Raw genomic sequence first — 19,488 nt, forward strand, 5'->3', positions numbered from 1 at the left:
GTGCAAGTGGGAACCAAGCCTTATACTATCTCTGTAGTCAACTATAGTATGACCCTCACTGATAACTAATTACAGGACATAAAACTCCTGCATGCCAGGTAAACACTTCTAAATGGAGGGAACAGATATAAAAGGTCAATAATTTAACCTTTTGGGGACCGCTGATAGTAAATCATATGCCGCACTTGTGCCTTTCTTACTGTGATGCAGCGTAGGATTTACACCAGCCGCTGCTTCTGCTCCTTATGCAGTTGTGCGCACCCGAGAGGGGAGATTATGCTGTCATATGACAGCTGACCTCTCCCCTCAGTGATCACTATGATCTCCGGCGGATCGTACTGATCAGAGCAGCGGCGGTAGGAGGGGAAGAAGAGGACGGGGACTCACCTTCCTGATCCCCAGCTAGCTATGGTAGGGATCCGGCTGCCTGACCCCCCCCCCTCCCCCCGGTATATAAAATGACCTGGTCCTAAAGGGAGGGTTAGGCAGCCGGTCCCCAAAGGGTTAAAAAGAATCCGAGGCAAACACATACCTAAAAAAACACAGTAGTTACCTAAGAAGAGGAAAGCCTCCAGATCCTGTGTAGAGACTTCCTGTGTGTTCCTCACTGGGACCCTCTGGAACATTCCGGATGCATACCTCTTCTGACACAAGCCATGTGCTGTAGAGTGGCTCTGGCTTACTGCACAGGCGGGGCCATATTTGTGCAGGGGGAGTACGGCCAGACTTGTGCCTGTAGAGGAGCATGACTCTGATCTTCATACCAACAAGCCCTTGTAGGAATTTTGGCCCGCACTTGGCAAAGGGGCGACCGGAGGACAGCGTGAGAAGCCTCTATATCAGGGGTCAGGAACGTTTTTCACTGAGAGAGCCGTAAACGCCACATATTTTACAATGTAATTCCTTGGGAGCCATACAATATGTTTCAGACTGGGACAGTAGGGCTCGCGTCCCTGTTGCCATGGTGATGTGTACACAGTTGATCCTCCGGGCACCGGAAGTGTCAGACACGTCTTCAGCTTCTCTTGGGTTTCAGCAACATCAGCAATTTCCACGAGAGCAAGACAGGAGAAATACCGACTAACAGCTTGTACAATCAGCTAGCTGACTGGGGGGTTGATTCACTTTGTAAGATGAGATCCCCGCACTTTGGGCCAATTGGCTGCCTGTCAAGTGACAGACAGCCTATCGGGCCAATCTAAGTGCAGGGATCTCGTCCTACAAAGTCACTGGACCTGACAGGGTCCAGAGTGGGACAATTGGAGCAACTGTTAGTTTTGGGGTAGCGTGAGTAAGTTAGTGGTGCATGCTACAGCAGTAGAGTGCCTACTTTGAAAATGTTACTTGCACTGCCACACTAAGCTAGGCTGCTTGAGCCGTGTAGCTTCGTGATTCAACCCCTACTGATCTATCTGTGAGCCAGATGCATCTGGCTCCTGAGCCACAGGTTCCCTACCCCTGATCTGTAGGATCCAAAAGCGTCTCTTCTTTGGCTAGTGTTTGTTTTTGAGGTTCACTTCGGATACACTTTAAAATGGGAGAAGTAAAACATTAAAAGACTGTGAGACAAGAAAAATGCTAAACTTACGGTTTTTGACTTTTAAAAACAAAATGAAAGTGTGGGATTCTAGGAAAGTCCTTGGAGTCGGACTATAGGCACAAATGTTTATCTCATCCGTTTATTTGAAGTTCAGGTTGGTTAAGAAAAGCCACAAGGACATTTTGTAGTAAGTATTAGGTCCAGGGCCGGATTTGTACTCTTTACCGCCCTAGGCCACTATCCCCAGCCGCCCCCTTCAGTATAGGTAGCGAGATGAACCCTCCCTCCTTCCCTCTAGTGTAGGTAGCCTTATGACCCCCCCCAGTATATGTAGCCAGATGACTCTCCCCCCCCCCCCCCCTTCTCTCCAGTATAGGTAGCCAGATGACTCCCTTAATCCCTCTTTTTCCCAGTGTCACTAATTTTTCTGCCTATCTCCAGTGCAGAAGCTTCCTCTTCCTTTTCGTCTCCAATGCTGCCCAAGTCCATAGCTGCCGGCCACAATGTGCAAATGTGCATAGAGAGCAAGGTGGCTGCTGCACAGGCAGCTAGCAGCAGAGTACTTGCAATGTAGCATTTGCAAACTTTCAAATGCTGCACCAGTTTAGCCTGCTGCTTTGGTGCTCCTTCTCCTGTGGTGCCCTAGGCCATGGCCTAGGAGGCCTTGGCCTAAATCCGGACCTGATTAGGTCTGGTCCACAATGGCCTCCCTGTGAGCAGAGTTTAGTAAGGAGTTATCGCCTCATTCTCGTACTCGTCTTCCCTTTTTCTGCGCGTTGTTCACGTTCTGTCATCAGACAAAGAGACAGAGGACAATAATCACAGGTTACTTCATCTCCAGCAATAGGAATGTAGCTATTAATGTGCTGGAACTCAGCGCTATCCTGGCTTAATGTTCTGATGCGGCCTTACAGTCATGCATAAATAAGAGCTTCCTGCTGGACAAGCGTTTTATCTCTGCGGAGACTAAAGACGGGGGTAGAATAAGAGGATAGCTAGACATTCAGGCACGATCCTTCCACCGAGACCCAGCTGTCCGCACCAGAGAGAGCATAAACCGTGCTTACTTCAGCCAAGTCATTTATTGGTGGCGGTGAAAGAAGGGAGAGACCTCAGAAGATGCGTAGACTTCAGGGCATCTCAGAAGAGTTATTGGAATGTGGTCAGGTGCCAGGGGGTGTTACAGGAAACACAGGAAGATGCACAGATAGCTCTAAAGGAATACAAGAAGATGATTAGTTGCCAGAAACCAGAGAGATGTTCAGAAGCCACGATATATTAGAAGGGACCCAGGAGAATACTTTCATGCCAGGATATCTTAGAACAGACCAAGGTAGATGCTCATTTGTTAGGATATCTCAGGAGTATCTTATGAATACACTTGCATGCCAAGATATCTCAGAAGGGACACAAGAACGTGCTCAAACTCAGGACCCAGGAAAAGTAATACAGAGGCGCCAACAGGGTAAAAACAATATTTCTTTAAAATGGATAAAATGAAGTAGGTAGCGGTGGACTTACCCTTCCAAAACAGACACAAAAATTGATGTTTTAAGCAAAAATCAGTTTATTTACATACTCCGAAAAAGGTGCAACGCGTTTCGCGGGTATATCCCACTTCCTCAGGCAATAAATAGGAGCATATCACCAATGCGGTCCGGTACGTAGTCTGGCGCCTCTGTCTACACGGAGTATGTAAATAAACTGATTTTTGCTTAAAACAGCAATTTTTGTGTCTGTTTTGGAGGGGTAAGTCCACCGCTACCTACTTCATTTTATCCATTTTAAAGAAATATTGTTTTTACCCTGTTGGCGCCTCTGTACTACTTTTGCAGTTATTTCCACCCCTGGTGGAGGGGAATTCTTCCTATTTCCCGATCTACAGAGAGCGACTTCTTAATCCTGAGTGGGGACAGGCCTAATCTCCTCACCTGCCTTCATAGTGGTTACCTGGACGGTAACCCTTGTTTGTGAGTATAACCTACCTATACTTACCTTCCATACCCAATTTACAGTACATACTACACTATACTGGGCTCTCGGCGTCTTCCCTTATATCAGGACCCAGGAGGCACTCAGGTGCCCAGTTATCACAGAAAGAAAACCGGAAGATGTGCTGATGCCAGCATATCTCAGGCGTGACAAGCAGATGCAAAGAAGGGATCCAGGATGACACTTAAAGCAAACCTGAACTGAATATTAAAAGTCAAAATAAACATACACAGGTCATACTAACTTCCTATATAGTCTACTACTCAATCTTCATCTCCTCTCCTGCATCCTGTGTGCCCACTGTGATGAATGGAATTCTTTGTCCTCCATTTATTTGAAAATGGCCATTACCCCATAACAGCTTCCTGGTCAGCACACTGTTAAACTGTAATATTGCCCACTTGAGCCATAGGGAAACATGGGCATTACCTTGCATATCAGTTGTCTTTTAAGTTATAAATGTCAACAACTGATCTATAACTGACAGCAACTGAACAAAATCTTGTCAAAACTGGAAGGAATTGTTGTTAGAAGAAAATGGTGAGCTTCCGAGAGGAACTGAGGGTGAGGTACGTAATATTCATTTGCAGTTACATCGTGTATATTTTAAATGATTTTACTTGGTTCAGGTTCCCTTTAAGGCCCGTAGGTAGACCTCGCCTGTCGGGGATCGGGACCCAATTCCCTGGGTGACATTGCTGGGCCGATGCTGTACAGACACACAGCCAGCTGTACAGCTGATGACGCATTCTCTTGCAATGTGGACAGGCAGAGGGGCGGGGGAGTGGTTCAAACATGACATCACGTGGTGGGCGGAGCAAGAAAGGTATCGGCAGTTGGCTTGGCCAAGTTGATCCACCTAGGCAGATTGCTTGAAGGGCGTCAGTTGGGGGCTACTGTACACACGCCGGATTATTGGCTGAGGTGGTCACTATCAGTTGTCTCAGCCGACTTTATTCAGGCGTGTGTATGGGCCTTTAAGATCATACACCTCTCGATCTGCCACCACATTGACCACCAGATCCGTCTCTGATCTAATCTGATGGATACACTAGTGCAGATCCTCTGCCTTTCTCCTTCTCTACATGGTGCACGCTGCTCATACTAGAGTTCTTTCCTGCGGCCTCCATACATAAGGGATGATCAGGTTGGGACAAGCCCTAGTCTAGTAAGAGACAAACAATTGGGCACCATGGCAGAGGTTCAGAGCATGGGCCCCGAACCTTTTTGCCTTACCACCAGGGCTGTGCAGTCGGAGTCGAGGAGTTGGAATCGGAGCAATTTTGGGTACCTGGAGTCGGAGTTGGAGATTTCATAAACTGAGGAGTTGGAGCTGGGAGCCAGTCGGATGATTTTTGTACAAAATCCACAGCCCTGGTAAGTATTAGACTAAGGAGTCGGAGTCGAGGAGTCAGAGCCATTTTGGGTACCTGGAGTTGGAGTCAGTGATTTCATAAACTGAGGAGTTAGGAGAAGATGATTTTTGTATCGACTCCACAGCCCTACTTACTACACCACTGCATTTCCTCACTTATCTCCATATACCATCCCACCCATAACATCACACCTCATATGAGCCCTCCTGTCCTCTAGTCTGGTCACCTCCTCTCGTTCTGGAATCCAGGACTTCTCACAAGCTTCACCCCTCCTTTACAAGTTAATGCTGCTCCTCTTCAGACAAGCTTATGATCTGTCACAGTTTCCCCTTTAGATTGAAAGCTCATAAGGGCAGGTGCCTTCCCCTAGTGATGTTCTGATTGTTCCAAGCTTCTTAAAGTTAATGTGTACTAGTTTGAAAATAAAAAAAGTCAGATACTCACCTAAGGAGAGGGAAGGCTCGGTCCTAATGAGCCTTCCCTCTCCTCTCACGGTGCCCGGTCCCACGCAGGATCCCAAGTAGCAGTATTCGACCAGTTCGGTCAAATACTGCCACTTCCGCCACCGAAGGGAGCTTTCGGAAGCCGTTGGGAGCACTCGGGCTCCCGAGGACGGGCCGCTCCATACTACGCATGCGCGAGCGTCCTCTATGATGCAATCGCGCGTGTGTAGTATGGAGCGGCCCGTCTTCGGAAGCCCGAGTGCTCCCGAAGACCTCCGAAGTCCCTGCGGTGGCGGACACGTACGGGGGAGCCAGCGCAGCACCGAGGGCACCGGGAGAGGAGAGGGAAGGCTCATTAGGACCGAGCCTTCCCTCTCCTTAGGTGAGTATCTGACTTTTTTATTTTTAAACTGGTACCCATTGGCTTTAAGGTACTCCTGAAGTTAAAGGGATATGGAAGCTGCCATATTTGTTTCCTGTTAAACAATACCAGTTGCCTGGCTTCCTGCTGATCTCTTTGGCTGCAGTAGTGTCTGGATCACACACGTGGAACTAGCATGCAGCTAATCCAGTCAGACTTCAGTCAGAGCACCTGATCTGCTGCATGCTTGTTCAGAGTCTACATAGATCTTTTGAAGGTCCATACTCATCAGGCGATTTTCCTCATGATTTTTCCGACAACCAACAATTCTGCGAGTGATGATCGATTGTTTCTGCGATGTTGTGATGTGGGTACATTACGCTAAAGACATTTAGCGACACGCACCTATAACGACCGTCACGGTGGATTGGATCTTTAAGATTCCCAACGACTCAGGGCAAAGTACCATGATTGCTTGTAGTCGCGTTTGCGCCCGTCATGTAATGTTGCGCATACCCGATGGCAGGAAGATGGGTCAGGGAGCGCTTGTCATGGAGGGATATTGCTGAATCCATCTTCCTACATCGCTGTGTTGAGTATGTCGTTTAAAGGAATACTGTAAGGAGGTAGGGAGGGAAACAGATGAACTTACCTGGGGCTTCTAATGGTCCCCCGCAGACGTCCTGTGCCTACGCAGCCACTCACCGATGCTCCGCCCCCCGCAGACATCCTGTGCCCACGCAGCCGCTCACTGATGCTCTAGTTCACTTCCGGAGTTTCTGACTTTAAAGTTGAAAAACCACTGTACCTGTGCAGCCATGTCCTTGCTCCCGCTGACGTCCCCAGAAGCGTACTGCGCAGGCGCAGACCGTGCTGTGCCTGTGCAATACACTCCTGGTGACATCAGCGGGAGCGAGGGTGCAGGCACAGTGGTTTTCAGACTTTAAAGTCGGAAATTCCAGAGGTGAACTGGAGGCGGGACTGGAGCATCGGTGAGTGGCTGCGTGGGCACAGGATGTCTGTGGGGGGGGGGAGCATCGGTGAGTGGCTGCGCGGGCACAGGATGTCTGCGGGGGATCATTAGAAGCCTCGGGTAAGTTCAACTCATTTTCCCCCGACCCCCCTTACAGTAGTCCCTTAAAACATGCTTTTTACACTGAAAAGTGCAAAAACAGGATGTTTTAAACTGTCCCTTTTGCAGGAATCAGTTATGTGTGGTTCTGATTATTTGCCAGGGGACATCAGACGAGGGGTTAGATGGAGCAGAATGTTTCAGTTGTGTGTGGTTCTGATTATTTGCCAGGGGACATCAGACGTGTTATGCTAAGTACACACGGGGTACCGGGGACGTGTGCACGACAGCTCGTCGCCAAGTCACTCTGTGCAGCAGCTGTACACACCTTGCACAGAGGGACAGAGATGTGGCGGAAGCTGTTGCCGAAGGTTCCTCCCCTTCCGCCGGAAGCTCCGCCCATGATCTGTGGGTTGCTGAAGCTAGTCCGCATACACACGCAGTACGCGTGGCGGACTAGCGACAGTTGCGGCGAAATAGCGGCAACAGCTGTTGCCGGCGATTGGCCATGATTGGCTCTGACTAGCGACGGTTGCGGCGACATCCATAACCCGTGTGTATGAGCCATTAGGGGTTAGATGAAGCAACAAGCAACAAGTTTCAGTTGTTATGACTCGGATGCCGGATGGGTTATTTGTGCTTCTCGCCTCCTGTAGCCTGGAGATGGCAGTGGAATTGCAGTATACCGAGCTCTGCAGAATTTATGGCATAATTAGCATTTATACTGTAGAGATAGAACAGACTTTATGTTGTAATCACTTTCTCTTTATCCCTCTGAGTGCGACGGCCCGTCAATAATCCCCTGCGATTCACCGAACGTGACGTATCCGAAGTCCCCGGGAAACGCAGCAGGTTGTCTCCTGGCCTCGGAGGGGTTAATTCCAGATGTCAAGCAAAGCTTTGTCAGCCGCACAGCGACAAATGACAGCAGTGGCCACAAATTGGATTCATTAGTTCCATGCTATGCTGGGTACACACGAGACGTTTTTCAGCTCGATTTTCCACCCCATCGTTTTTTCCGCTTGATTCCGCGCGCAATGCACTTATCTTCCGCTCGTTTTTCTGATTTTTTTTCCAGTCACTTCAATGAGAAATCAAGCGCAGAATCGATCGGAAGGAATATCGGACATGACGAGAATTATCTATCGATTCCATCTATCGAGAGAAAAAAATATATGGTGTGTGTCCCTCATTAGGCAGCGTAGTGATAGCAGCCTCTCTAGTCTCACTTCTCCATCTGCAGAGGATCCAGCAATGGGGGGAGGGGGGTGACACCAACATAATTACTGTCACTGAACAGTGACACCTAGACTCAGTCTTAGAACCTTACTTACCTTATATCCTCCATCATAAGTTGTCATTAAAGGGAACCTAAACTGAGAAGGAGATGGATTTTTCCTTTTAAAATAACCCCAGTTACCTGGCAGCCCTGCTGATCCTGTGTCTCTAATACTTTTAGCCACAGCCCCTTAACAAGCATGCAGACCAGGTGCTCAGACTGGATTAGCTACATGCTTGTTTCAGGTGTGTGATTCAGCCACTACTGCAGCCAAAGAGATCAGCAGGACTGCCAGGGAACTGGTATTGTTTAAAATGGAACATCCATATACCTCTCAGTTTAGGTTCCCTTTAAAGCAGGGGTAGGGAACCTATGGCTCAGGATCCAGATGTGGCTCTTTTGATGGCTGCATCTGGCTCACATACAAATCAGTAGGGGTGATTCACTAAGCTACACTGCTCGAGCAGCACAGCTTAGTGTAGCAGCACAAATACAATACATTTGTAAAATTTTCAAAGTAGACACGCTACTGCTGTAGCATGCTCCACTTTACTTGCGCTACCCCAAAACTAACAGCTGCTTCAATTGTCCCACTCTGGACCCTGTCAGGTCCAGTGACTTTGTAGGACGAGATCCCTGCTTTTTGATTGGCCCAATAGGCTGTCTGTCACGTGACAGGCAGCCTATTGGGCCAAAGTGCAGGGATCTAGTCCTACAAAGTGAATCAACCCCCCAGTCAGCTAGCTAATTGTACAAGCTGTTAGTCAGTATTTCTCCCGTCTGACTCCCGGGGAAATCGCTAATGTTGCTGAAACCCAAGAGAAGCTGAAGACGTGTCTGACACTAACACTGCCCGGTGGATCAACTGTATACACATCGCCATGGCAACAGGGACATGAGCCCTCTGCTGCGCATGCGCACTGTCCCAGTTTCCCACAGAAATACATTTTAAAATATGTGGCTTTTATGGATCTCTCAGCCAAAAAGGTTCCTGACCCATGCTTTAAAGGGAACCTAAAGTGATAATATGACTGCTTAAAAAAAAGGGCTGGATTTCTGTAAATACCACAAAGGTCCGGGCCTTGGGCAGCTGCAGCCCGAGGAGCCACCTGGACATGAAAGAGGGGTTGCTACATATTAGAGATTGCAAAGAAATGAACAGCGCTACTTAAAAACAGATGAATGCTTACCTGCAAAAAAGTGCAGACCCCACTCATGGGATACAAATACACAATGAGCACACATACAACCTGTCTACCACTTGGAGGATGTTAGTTTCCACTAACAGCTTGCATGCAATTTGTTAGGTACTTGTCCCTCCCACTGTCGAAGAAGTCTTTCCTCCATGGGAGGGGACCTAACACTAACTAAAACCTACCTATGCATATGCATAGCCTGGGCGCGCTACCAGTAAAATTAAGAATTGCACACAGATGTGTGCTCATTGTGTATTTGTATCCCATGAGTGGGGTCTGCACTTTTTTGCAGGTAAGCATTCATCTGTTTTTAAGTAGCGCTGTTCATTTCTTTGCTATGTTTGATTTAATTCTGGTCAGCTGCTCCCACTTGTTAGTTTTCCTTTGGTGTATATGCAGAGCCTCTGTTTGGTTCAAGGTGCGTTCGTAGTTCCTGGGGGGGCTCAGCGCATCTCTGAGCTGAGGCCATTCAGAGGCGGCCTGGTGATGCGCTGATCCCACTTTTTCTACATATTAGAGAGGAGTATAGAGATGTGGAGCAACACATGAAAAAGGGAAACTGATGCTCAAGTAAACTGTTCATGAAAGAGAGGGACTGCTGTACATGGAATGGGAGGGGCTGCTGTACATGGATGATACACATGGAAGAGGGGGCTGCACATGGAATGGGAGGGGCTGCTGTACATGGATGATACACACGGAAGAGGGGGCTGTACATGGAATGGGAGGGGCTGCTGTACATGGATGATACACATGAAAGACGGGGCTGTACATGGAATGGGAGGGGCTGCTGTACATGGATGATACACATGGAAGAGGGGGCTGCACATGGAATGGGAGGGGGGCTGCTGTACATAGATGGTACACATGGAAGAGGGGGCTGCACATGGAATGGGAGGGGTTGCTGTACATGGATGGTACACATGGAAGAGGGGGCTGTACATGGAATGGGAGGGGCTGCTGTACATGGATATAATACACATGGAAGAGGGGGCTGCACATGGAATGAGAGGGGGCTGCTGTACATGGATGTTACACATGGAAGAGGGGGCTGCACATGGAAAGGGAGGGGCTGCTGTACATGGATGTTACACATGGAAGAGGGGGCTGCACATGGAATGGGAGGGGCTTCTGTACATGGATGTCACACATGGAAGAGAGGGCTGCACATGGAATGGGAGGGGCTGCTGTACATGGATGATGCACATGGAAGAGGGGGCTGCACATGGAATGGGAGGGGCTGCTGTACATAGATGGTACACATGGAAGAGGGGACTGCACATGGAATGAGAGGGGGCTGCTGTACATGGATGATACACATGGAAGAGGGGGCTGCACATGGAATAAGAGGGGGATGCTGTACATGGATGATACACATGGAAGAGGGGGCTGCACATGGAATGGGAGGGGCTGCTGTACATGGACGATTCACATGGAAGAGGGGGCTGCACATGGAATGGGAGGGGCTGCTGTACATAGATGGTACACATGGAAGAGGGGACTGCACATGGAATGAGAGGGGGCTGCTGTACATGGATGATACACATGGAAGAGGAAACTGCACATGGAATGAGAGGGGGCTGCTGTACATGGATGATACACATGGAAGAGGGGGCTGTACATGGAATGGGAGGGGCTGCTGTACATGGATATAATACACATGGAAGAGGGGGCTGCACATGGAATGGGAGGGGCTGCTGTACATGGATGATACACATGGAAGAGCGGGCTGCACATGGAATGGAAGAGGGGCTACTGTACATAGATGGGGCACATGGAAGAGGGGGCTGCACATGGAATGGGAGATAGGGCTGCTGTACATGGATGATACGCATGGAAGAGGGGGCTGCACATGGAATGGGAGGGGTTGCTGTACATGGATGATACACATGGAAGAGGGGGCTGTACATGGAATGGGAAGGGGCTGATGTACATGGATGTTACACATGGAAGAGGGGGCTGCACATGGAATGGGAGGGGCTGCTGTACATGGATGATACACATGGAAGAGGGGGCTGCACATGGAATGGGAGGGGCTGCTGTACATGGATGATACACATGGAAGAGGGGGCTGCACATGGAATGGGAGGGGCTGCTGTACATAGATGGTACACATGGAAGAGGGGACTGCACATGGAATGAGAGGGGGCTGCTGTACATGGATGATACACATGGAAGAGGAAACTGCACATGGAATGAGAGGGGGCTGCTGTACATGGATGATACACATGGAAGAGGGGGCTGTACATGGAATGGGAGGGGCTGCTGTACATGGATATAATACACATGGAAGAGGGGGCTGCACATGGAATGGGAGGGGCTGCTGTACATGGATGATACACATGGAAGAGCGGGCTGCACATGGAATGGAAGAGGGGCTACTGTACATAGATGGGGCACATGGAAGAGGGGGCTGCACATGGAATGGGAGATAGGGCTGCTGTACATGGATGATACGCATGGAAGAGGGGGCTGCACATGGAATGGGAGGGGTTGCTGTACATGGATGATACACATGGAAGAGGGGGCTGTACATGGAATGGGAAGGGGCTGATGTACATGGATGTTACACATGGAAGAGGGGGCTGCACATGGAATGGGAGGGGCTGCTGTACATGGATGATACACATGGAAGAGCGGGCTGCACATGGAATGGAAGAGGGGCTACTGTACATAGATGGGGCACATGGAAGAGGGGGCTGCACATGGAATGGGAGATAGGGCTGCTGTACATGGATGATACACATGGAAGAGGGGGCTGCACATGGAATGGGAGGGGTTGCTGTACATGGATGATACACATGGAAGAGGGGGCTGTACATGGAATGGGAAGGGGCTGATGTACATGGATGTTACACATGGAAGAGGGGGCTGCACATGGAATGGGAGGGGCTGCTGTACATGGATGATACACATGGAAGAGCAGGCTGCACATGGAATGGAAGAGGAGCTACTGTACATAGATGGGGCACATGGAAGAGGGGGCTGCACATGGAATGGGAGATAGGGCTGCTGTACATGGATGATACACATGGAAGAGGGGGCTGCACATGGAATGGGAGGGGTTGCTGTACATGGATGATACACATGGAAGAGGGGGCTGTACATGGAATGGGAAGGGGCTGATGTACATGGATGTTACACATGGAAGAGGGGGCTGCACATGGAATGGGAGGGGCTGCTGTACATGGATGATACACATGGAAGAGAGGGCTGCACATGGAATGGGAGGGGCACTGCACAAGAAAGGGGAATGACAACATACTTGGCCTAGGGCCACATAAAGTATAACTCCGGCCTTGCTTGTAAAGAATGGCAGATTTGTATCCTAAATGAGAGTACTGCAGCTGCTCCTTATCCAATCAGCAGGCTGTACTTGGGTTGGCCATCAATCTATGGGCCATATGCATACCCCCCAACCGTCCCGTTTTCGTCGGGATTCTCCCGATTTGGGGGGGCCCTCCCGCTGTCCCGGGCCCCCCCTCTCGAATCCCGACGGCTGGCAGAGAATAGAGGCGGAAAAACTGATCGAGGCTCCAGCCGCGGTACTGAGGGATGTGGGAGCCCGGCTTCAATACTTCCTCCCTCCCTCCCTCCCTCTGTGAATGCCCCCTAATGAATGTCCGTGTGCCCCCCTTTCCTCCCCTCCCTATAGGCAGAGTGAGCGCAGCGGAGCGGGCAGTCGGGTCCTCTTACCGCTGGCTGATGCACGCGTACTGTCTCTGGCATCCGACCTCCATGTGCTTCCTGTTTACTATGACGTCACAGGAAGCACATGGAGGTCGGATAGAGACAGTACGCGTGCATCAGCCAGCGGTAAGAGGACCCGACTGCCCGCTCCGCTGCGCTCACTCTGCCTATAGGGAGGGGAGGAAAGGGGGGCACACGGACATACATTTGGGGGCATTCACGGAGGGAGGGAGGAAGTATTGAAGCCGGGCTCCTGCATCCCTCAGTACCGCGGCTGGAGCCTCGATCAGTTTTTCCGCCTCCATTCTCTGTCCAGGCGCCCCCCCCCCCCCACCTAAAAGTGGCACCCTCCTCCCCACCCACGGTGACGGGCATTCTCCCCCCCTCCACTGACAACCCCTCTAATTAATCACATAAGGGGACACTGGGGGCACATTAGGAGGGAGGGAGGGAGAAGCTTAATAGCGTCCATGCGGCATCTATGCCGCATACGCATCCCCGGGCTGGTGCCTCGATCGGGTTTTCTTTTCCCCCCCTCGGCCACCCTCACCACCCTCCTCCCCCTCCCACTGGCACCCTCCCTTTCGGGAGTAATTAATTAAAAATTTTTAATAAAAAAAAAATAAAATAAAAAAAATAGTGGGCGTGACTAGGGGGTTGGGGGCGTGGCCTAAGTGTCCCGCTTTCGACACTTAAAATGTTGGGAGGTATGCCATATGCAAGTCACTGTTTCCCCTGAGTTCTCTCCTAGGAGATAATCTTCATATTCTCTTTAAAATAACTTTTAAGCATTTTACAATTGAAAAAGTAACAAAAGTTGGTGAAAAAAATAGTATTGTGGAAGGAAAGAAGCAGCACCCTGCTGCAAGCCAAAGCACTCAATGAGTCATATGATAAAAAATACAAAATATTTATTGGTACAAACTATCCTAATGTGTCATAAAAACCAGATATTCAATGCAACAAATGGGCATGTTATTAAAAATAAGCGGTCTGTGAGCCTGCACAGCATATAGCCACTATCAGCCTGTATAGTGCATTGTCCCTTCAATCAATATGTAAGTAATGCCGGATCCTCAATACAACGTATACTGTGTATTACAAATAGCTTCCTATAGAGAGAAAGTTCCAGATAGACAGTGATTCCAGGAGTATATACATTGGTTCCAGAAATAAGCTGAAACTGCTTCTGTTCTGAAAGCATACAACAACATTAGACTCTGGTGCAGACCAGATTCTCTCTGCTGCCAGTAGAAACCAGAGGTCAATAGATGGGACTTCAAATGTCCAATCGCAACATCGGTGTCCCAGTATGAAAGGTGTAGAGATGGTGAGTCTTTTTAGACATGAAGCAGCAAAATCCAACAAAGTAAGTGAACCAGCAGTATAGCTACCAATCCTGTAGTGATGTGAGTCTCTGTGAATCCGTATGTCCACGGAAAGAGATCGTTGTATATGAATAGGATGGATGTTGGACCGGAAGAGATGCTGTGAAGGGAGCTAGGCTGTGTGGCAACGGCTGTAACAGGCTTAAGTGGTGAAAAAAATACTATCATAATAATTGTGAGCATTTTCTTGCTTGCTGCTGGTTTATAAGGCTTTTTATGACAAGTTGTTAAACTACCACATAGGAGAAAACTCAGCAGAAAAAGTGAATTACATGTGGGCCTATATGTTACCTTTGGTGGAGAAAAGGGAGGTCACAGGCTGTCAGGTTGGACTATGTGAATGACGAGATGGAATGACTTAGGTCAGACTGTTGCGTGAGGTCCAGTATTAGTCATGGAGAGAATCCCAAGACATAGCAACAAAAGTTGTTTAGGTAATACCTTAAGGCTACTTTCCCACCAGGACGTTGCGTTTTAGGGGACGTTATGGTTGCATAATGTGCCCCTAACGCAACGCCTGGTGCTCTCTGGTGTGGACATCGGAGTAAGCCGCGTTGTGCAGCTCACTCTGGCGTCCGTGATGCCGTGATGCGCACTCTTGGACGCATGCGGCATCACGTGGTCCCGCCCGGGCCAATCACCGCACAGAGCGGCCGCTCCAGGAAGTTAACACTGCACGTCACAACGTGCAGTGAATATTAATTAGCCATGTGCCTGGCAGCTCTCCCCTCCTCCCCAACATGACTGAGTATGTGCAAGCAGTCTAATGTTATCTTGAGGTACAGTGTAACGCAACGTGGGCACTGTGAACAGTCCATTGATTTTTCATTTCTGTGAGTCGGGCTGCATTACAGGCTGCTGTAACGTGCGCCTGTAACGTCCCACTGTGAAAGCAGCCTTAATGACTAACTGTACAATTTGTTGTACAGTTAGGGCCTGTTTCCACTACACGCAGATGTGATGCAGAAAAACTGACTCCAATGAATGCCTATGGGAAAATCTGCATCAGAATAATCGCGTGTAGTGGAAACAGGCCCATAGGCATTCATTGGAGTCCGTTTTTCTGCATCCAATCTGCATCAAATCTGCGTGTAGTGGAAAAAGGCCCTAAGTCATTAGGTATTGACAGTTATACATGTCTATACAAAACATGCTGTGAGCAGTATAAACGTGCATACACATCAATACTCTCCTGCACTGTATACTAGACTCTTGCTTGACACATTTTTGCAACTTACAGGACAAAAAAAGGTTATGAAAATTAATTAAATCACTTTTTGCACAGAAGTCCTGGGAAATTGAGCGCCAGGGAGGTTAACTAAACGACTTTTGTTGCTATGTCTTGGGATTAGGTCATACAGTGATGGGACTCTGAGATCTGTTAGAAGGGAAATGTCGTGTTCCACCACGTAAGTAAAATGTAACCATTGCAACTTCTCTTACTGATGTCACCTGTCCTTCCTTCCAGGCCGTCTGTCCTTCTTCACATCCGGGTCAGAGAATGTCCATCGGGTGGAGAAGGTGAGCTGGGGCACCAGATATGCCATAACCATCTCTTTTACCTGCAACCCAGAGCATGGCATTGTGGACCCCACCTGGACATAGCCTAATGACCCCAGCAGGTGGGCAGAAGAACATCTTGGACTTAGGCTGAACGTAACACTGCTTTGTAAATTGGGAAGAGGACATTGATTCAAAATGGGTATAAAAGCTTTGGTGAAAAAAACGTAAAACTCAGCTGGGGCAACAATAGAAAACGATAAATTAAAATCTACTTGGAATCGGCAAGGCTGCATTTGACCACCAGATGCAATTTTTTATTTAATCATTGGCTACCTGGCCACCAGGACTTCATTTGTAACATTTATGTCCAAACTATCAAGGACTTCATTCATCCAACCTAAAAGCAGCTATTAGCACTCTCTCCCTGCATCGCTGGGTCCCCGGTTCGTTTTCCAGCCAGGACACTATCTGCAAGGAGTTTGTATCTTCTATCCGTGTCTGCGTAGGTTTCCTCCGGACACTCCAGTCACCCAAGGCTTTTCGGCGCAGGGGGAGCCAAAAGACGCCTCACCCTGCTGCTGCACAAATTCGAGGGGATGGGGGAGTTGTCAAATACTGTTCCCCCTCCGAGTCATTGTAACTCGGAGGGATATGCAATTCGGGTTCCGGCAATGGCTAGATCCCCGAATTACCCCGTGTGCAGAGCGTGGACTATAGCCAAGCGAAAACCCTGCTTTGCTAAAATTGGCCCTAGAGTACAATACGTACAATACACAATACATACATAGACCTACGACTATGGTAGGATTACATTGTGAGCTCCTCTGAAGGACAGTTAGTGACAAGACAATACACTCTGTACAGCGATGCGGAAGATGTCAGCGCTATATGAATTCTAAATAATAATAATCCGAGGCATCTCGAATAGTTTCTTTGTCACTTGATTCGCCCTGTTTGTGTTCGAGCCCCAACGTTTGGCCACATCATCATTTTTATGTCTTATAAAGAGCTTGACTCCAAAGAACCTTTGGCTTGATCCTGAATTATGACCATGACTTAGGTTGGGGGTGATTATGAAGATGGTTGATTATGCTCCTTCTGAAGAACAAAGTGAGAAACGGACGTTACGAAAATAATCACCCAAACTCACAGTAACGTTTCCAAATCAGCAAGGAGGTGATATCTCAGTAACGTCTCAGGAGGGATGTCATGGACCACTGTGACCCAAAGGGCATTTGGGCTTGTTGTGACACGCAAGGACACTTGGCCTGGATGAAGTCAAACATTTCAAGGTGGACAATTTCCTGTAAAGTTCTCATGGTTTCATGAATGCAGACCATTCCTATTGTATTGATCAATCTACCTCTCCTCAACCATTTCAAGGATTCTGATTGGATGGGAATTTGTAACAAATATTAATCTATGATGTGATCATGTGAAGGAATATTTCACCTTGCATATATCGTAGAATATAGTTACTAATATCAGATTTTATTCACATTTTCTGGGCATTTCCCAGTAAGGCCAGGTTCACACTTATTGTGAAAAACTGAAAGCGAATAATTTGATGGGCATTTGCATGTGATGTGTGAATTTATACTGCAAGATGTAAGATTTTTGTATGCAAATTTTTGTAAGTGTGAACCCTGCCTTGATCTCAGGTAAGTAAGTTGATGCCAAGTATAGGACCAAATTATGAGAAAATTGTACACAATTGTTCTGTTTCTTTATATGTGCTCCAGGTAAATTATTTGTAACATATAATACCCGGGGCATTTAGTGTATTTAGTGTTGAACCTTGGATCACAACTAGTTAACGGTGAATATATTGCTGTTGCCATTAATACCATTCACCTCTGCTGCCTCTTCTCCCCTGTGCACCCCTCTACCCCCCCCCTCCTCCCCCCCCCCCACACACACACACACTTTGGGCCTCCTCCGTCTGTCCCTCTGTACCTCCTTCTGTCCCCCATTTGTGCCTCCTTCTGCCCATTTTTTTTGGGGGTGGGGGACAGAACTTCTTGCCTGGGGTGACAAAAGCTATGGCTATATGTAAAAGACAACCACTATAGAGGGCAGAGCAACAGTGATTGTGATAAACCTTAAAGTGAACTTTTAAGAAAAAAAAGTCAGTTACACACCACAGTATAAGGGAAGTCTCTGGACAGTCCAGGGGTTTCCCCACCCCTCCGTGACCCCATGTGCGAGGACGGCCCGCATTAGCACGTAGCTGCCTCTATTCCCAAGCAGCCTTGTGCTACTGTGCAGGTCACTCTTGTACACAGACAGGGGTGTGGCCAAGAAGAAGAAGGATGTACCGCCCAGCGTCGGTTGGGTCAAGGGGGACATGGGAAGTGTCTAGATCATTCAGAGACTTCCCACTACTTGGGTAAATATCTAATTTTTACTTTTTTTTCCCTCCCTACAGTTTTTTTTCTTTAAATCTCCCTACAGGTTTACTTTAACGATTTAGGCCAGATTCCCCCTGTGAAACCCAAAGGTCGATAAATGTATAATTTCCTGTATGTGTGAATTTTAAGTTCCAGGAGGCGCTAGTGAGCTTGTGTGGAGCTTATCAGCAGTCTCAGGTGGAGGTAGCTTTCTTGCATTGCCTTTAGGTATCCCAACGAACCAGGCGTCCCCGGAGCCCGCAGTGGTAGCGGTGATAAAGGCTTACAAAGGGCTAGCTAGTCATGTACAAACTAATTACATTTTCATTATAATTCTGTTGATTGAGAAATCTAATTAAAGAAAATCAAATACTCTTTGATTAGGAATCTTTTTTGTGAAGGGCAGTGTGAAAATTACCGGTATGTTAATTAGAGCAATAAAGACTCAAGACTTCTTCAGGAAGGTCAAAAATTACTGTTATTTAGATTACTTTTGTCATTCCATACACTTATCAATGCCGCTGTCTTTCCATAGATAGTGTGAGTTAGACCATATTTTCTGAGTCTGCAGTTCTGCCTCTGCCTAGTCCATGCCCCGCCTTCTATTATAATGAAAACACGTGCAAGATGGGATAAGATGTGGCAAGGATACACTTACGGGGGTAAACTAGGTTTATTGCACATCACCGATCCAGGGTTTTGGCTCAAAGCCTTCGTCTGGGAATTGGATGGTAAGAGTGACGGACTGGCAGTCCACGCCTGAGCATCGGGATAGATATTGTTGTATAGTCTGCTCCTGACAGCGTACAATGCGCATTAAGACGCGCACACAAGCCAGAATGTTCTGCATACTCTTGATTTCCAGGTAGAATTGAGATGCCACAAAGATGTGATTGCAAGCTCAGATAATAAGTGTGACGTCCTGACAGCAGTGGAGTCACCGACTATAACAGGAAGGAAGTGGCCTTTATGGTTGAGGACACTAGTGGATTCTGCAATGAATGTCTTTATAATTTGAAGACAGCTCTTTAATTAAAATGGCTACAATGATAGGATATAAAGGCTTTATTCCTGCCGCACAATGCGCTCCCGGCCTTTATGTGCTGCGTTGGAAGATGATGCATTTCCTGGATGGACCTTGATGAAAACTGGAGGATTATCTGGGATTAATGCACCCTTTCCTTTGTATTACTGTAGGAGAGTATTATGTTGATGTTTGGCCAGCCCAGTATACCAGATAATTATCTCTTTATGCATC

The 19,488-nt window shown here is 48.1% G+C and overlaps 1 protein-coding gene across 1 annotated transcript in view; it reads left to right on the forward strand.

The window, feature by feature from the left end:
* OGFOD3 (2-oxoglutarate and iron dependent oxygenase domain containing 3) overlaps positions 1 to 18,610 on the forward strand; it is a 311,061-nt gene extending 292,451 nt beyond the window's left edge. Inside the window, exon 9 of the mRNA XM_068263593.1 lies at positions 15,806 to 18,610. Within this exon, the coding sequence (XP_068119694.1) occupies positions 15,806 to 15,942 (137 nt within the window). The 3' untranslated portion in view covers positions 15,943 to 18,610. The remainder of the gene's footprint in view (positions 1 to 15,805) is intronic.
* Positions 18,611 to 19,488: the final 878 nt, after the last annotated feature.

Source organism: Hyperolius riggenbachi, chromosome 12 (genome assembly GCF_040937935.1).
Source record: "Hyperolius riggenbachi isolate aHypRig1 chromosome 12, aHypRig1.pri, whole genome shotgun sequence".
In the NCBI taxonomy this organism is placed as follows: domain Eukaryota; kingdom Metazoa; phylum Chordata; class Amphibia; order Anura; family Hyperoliidae; genus Hyperolius; species Hyperolius riggenbachi.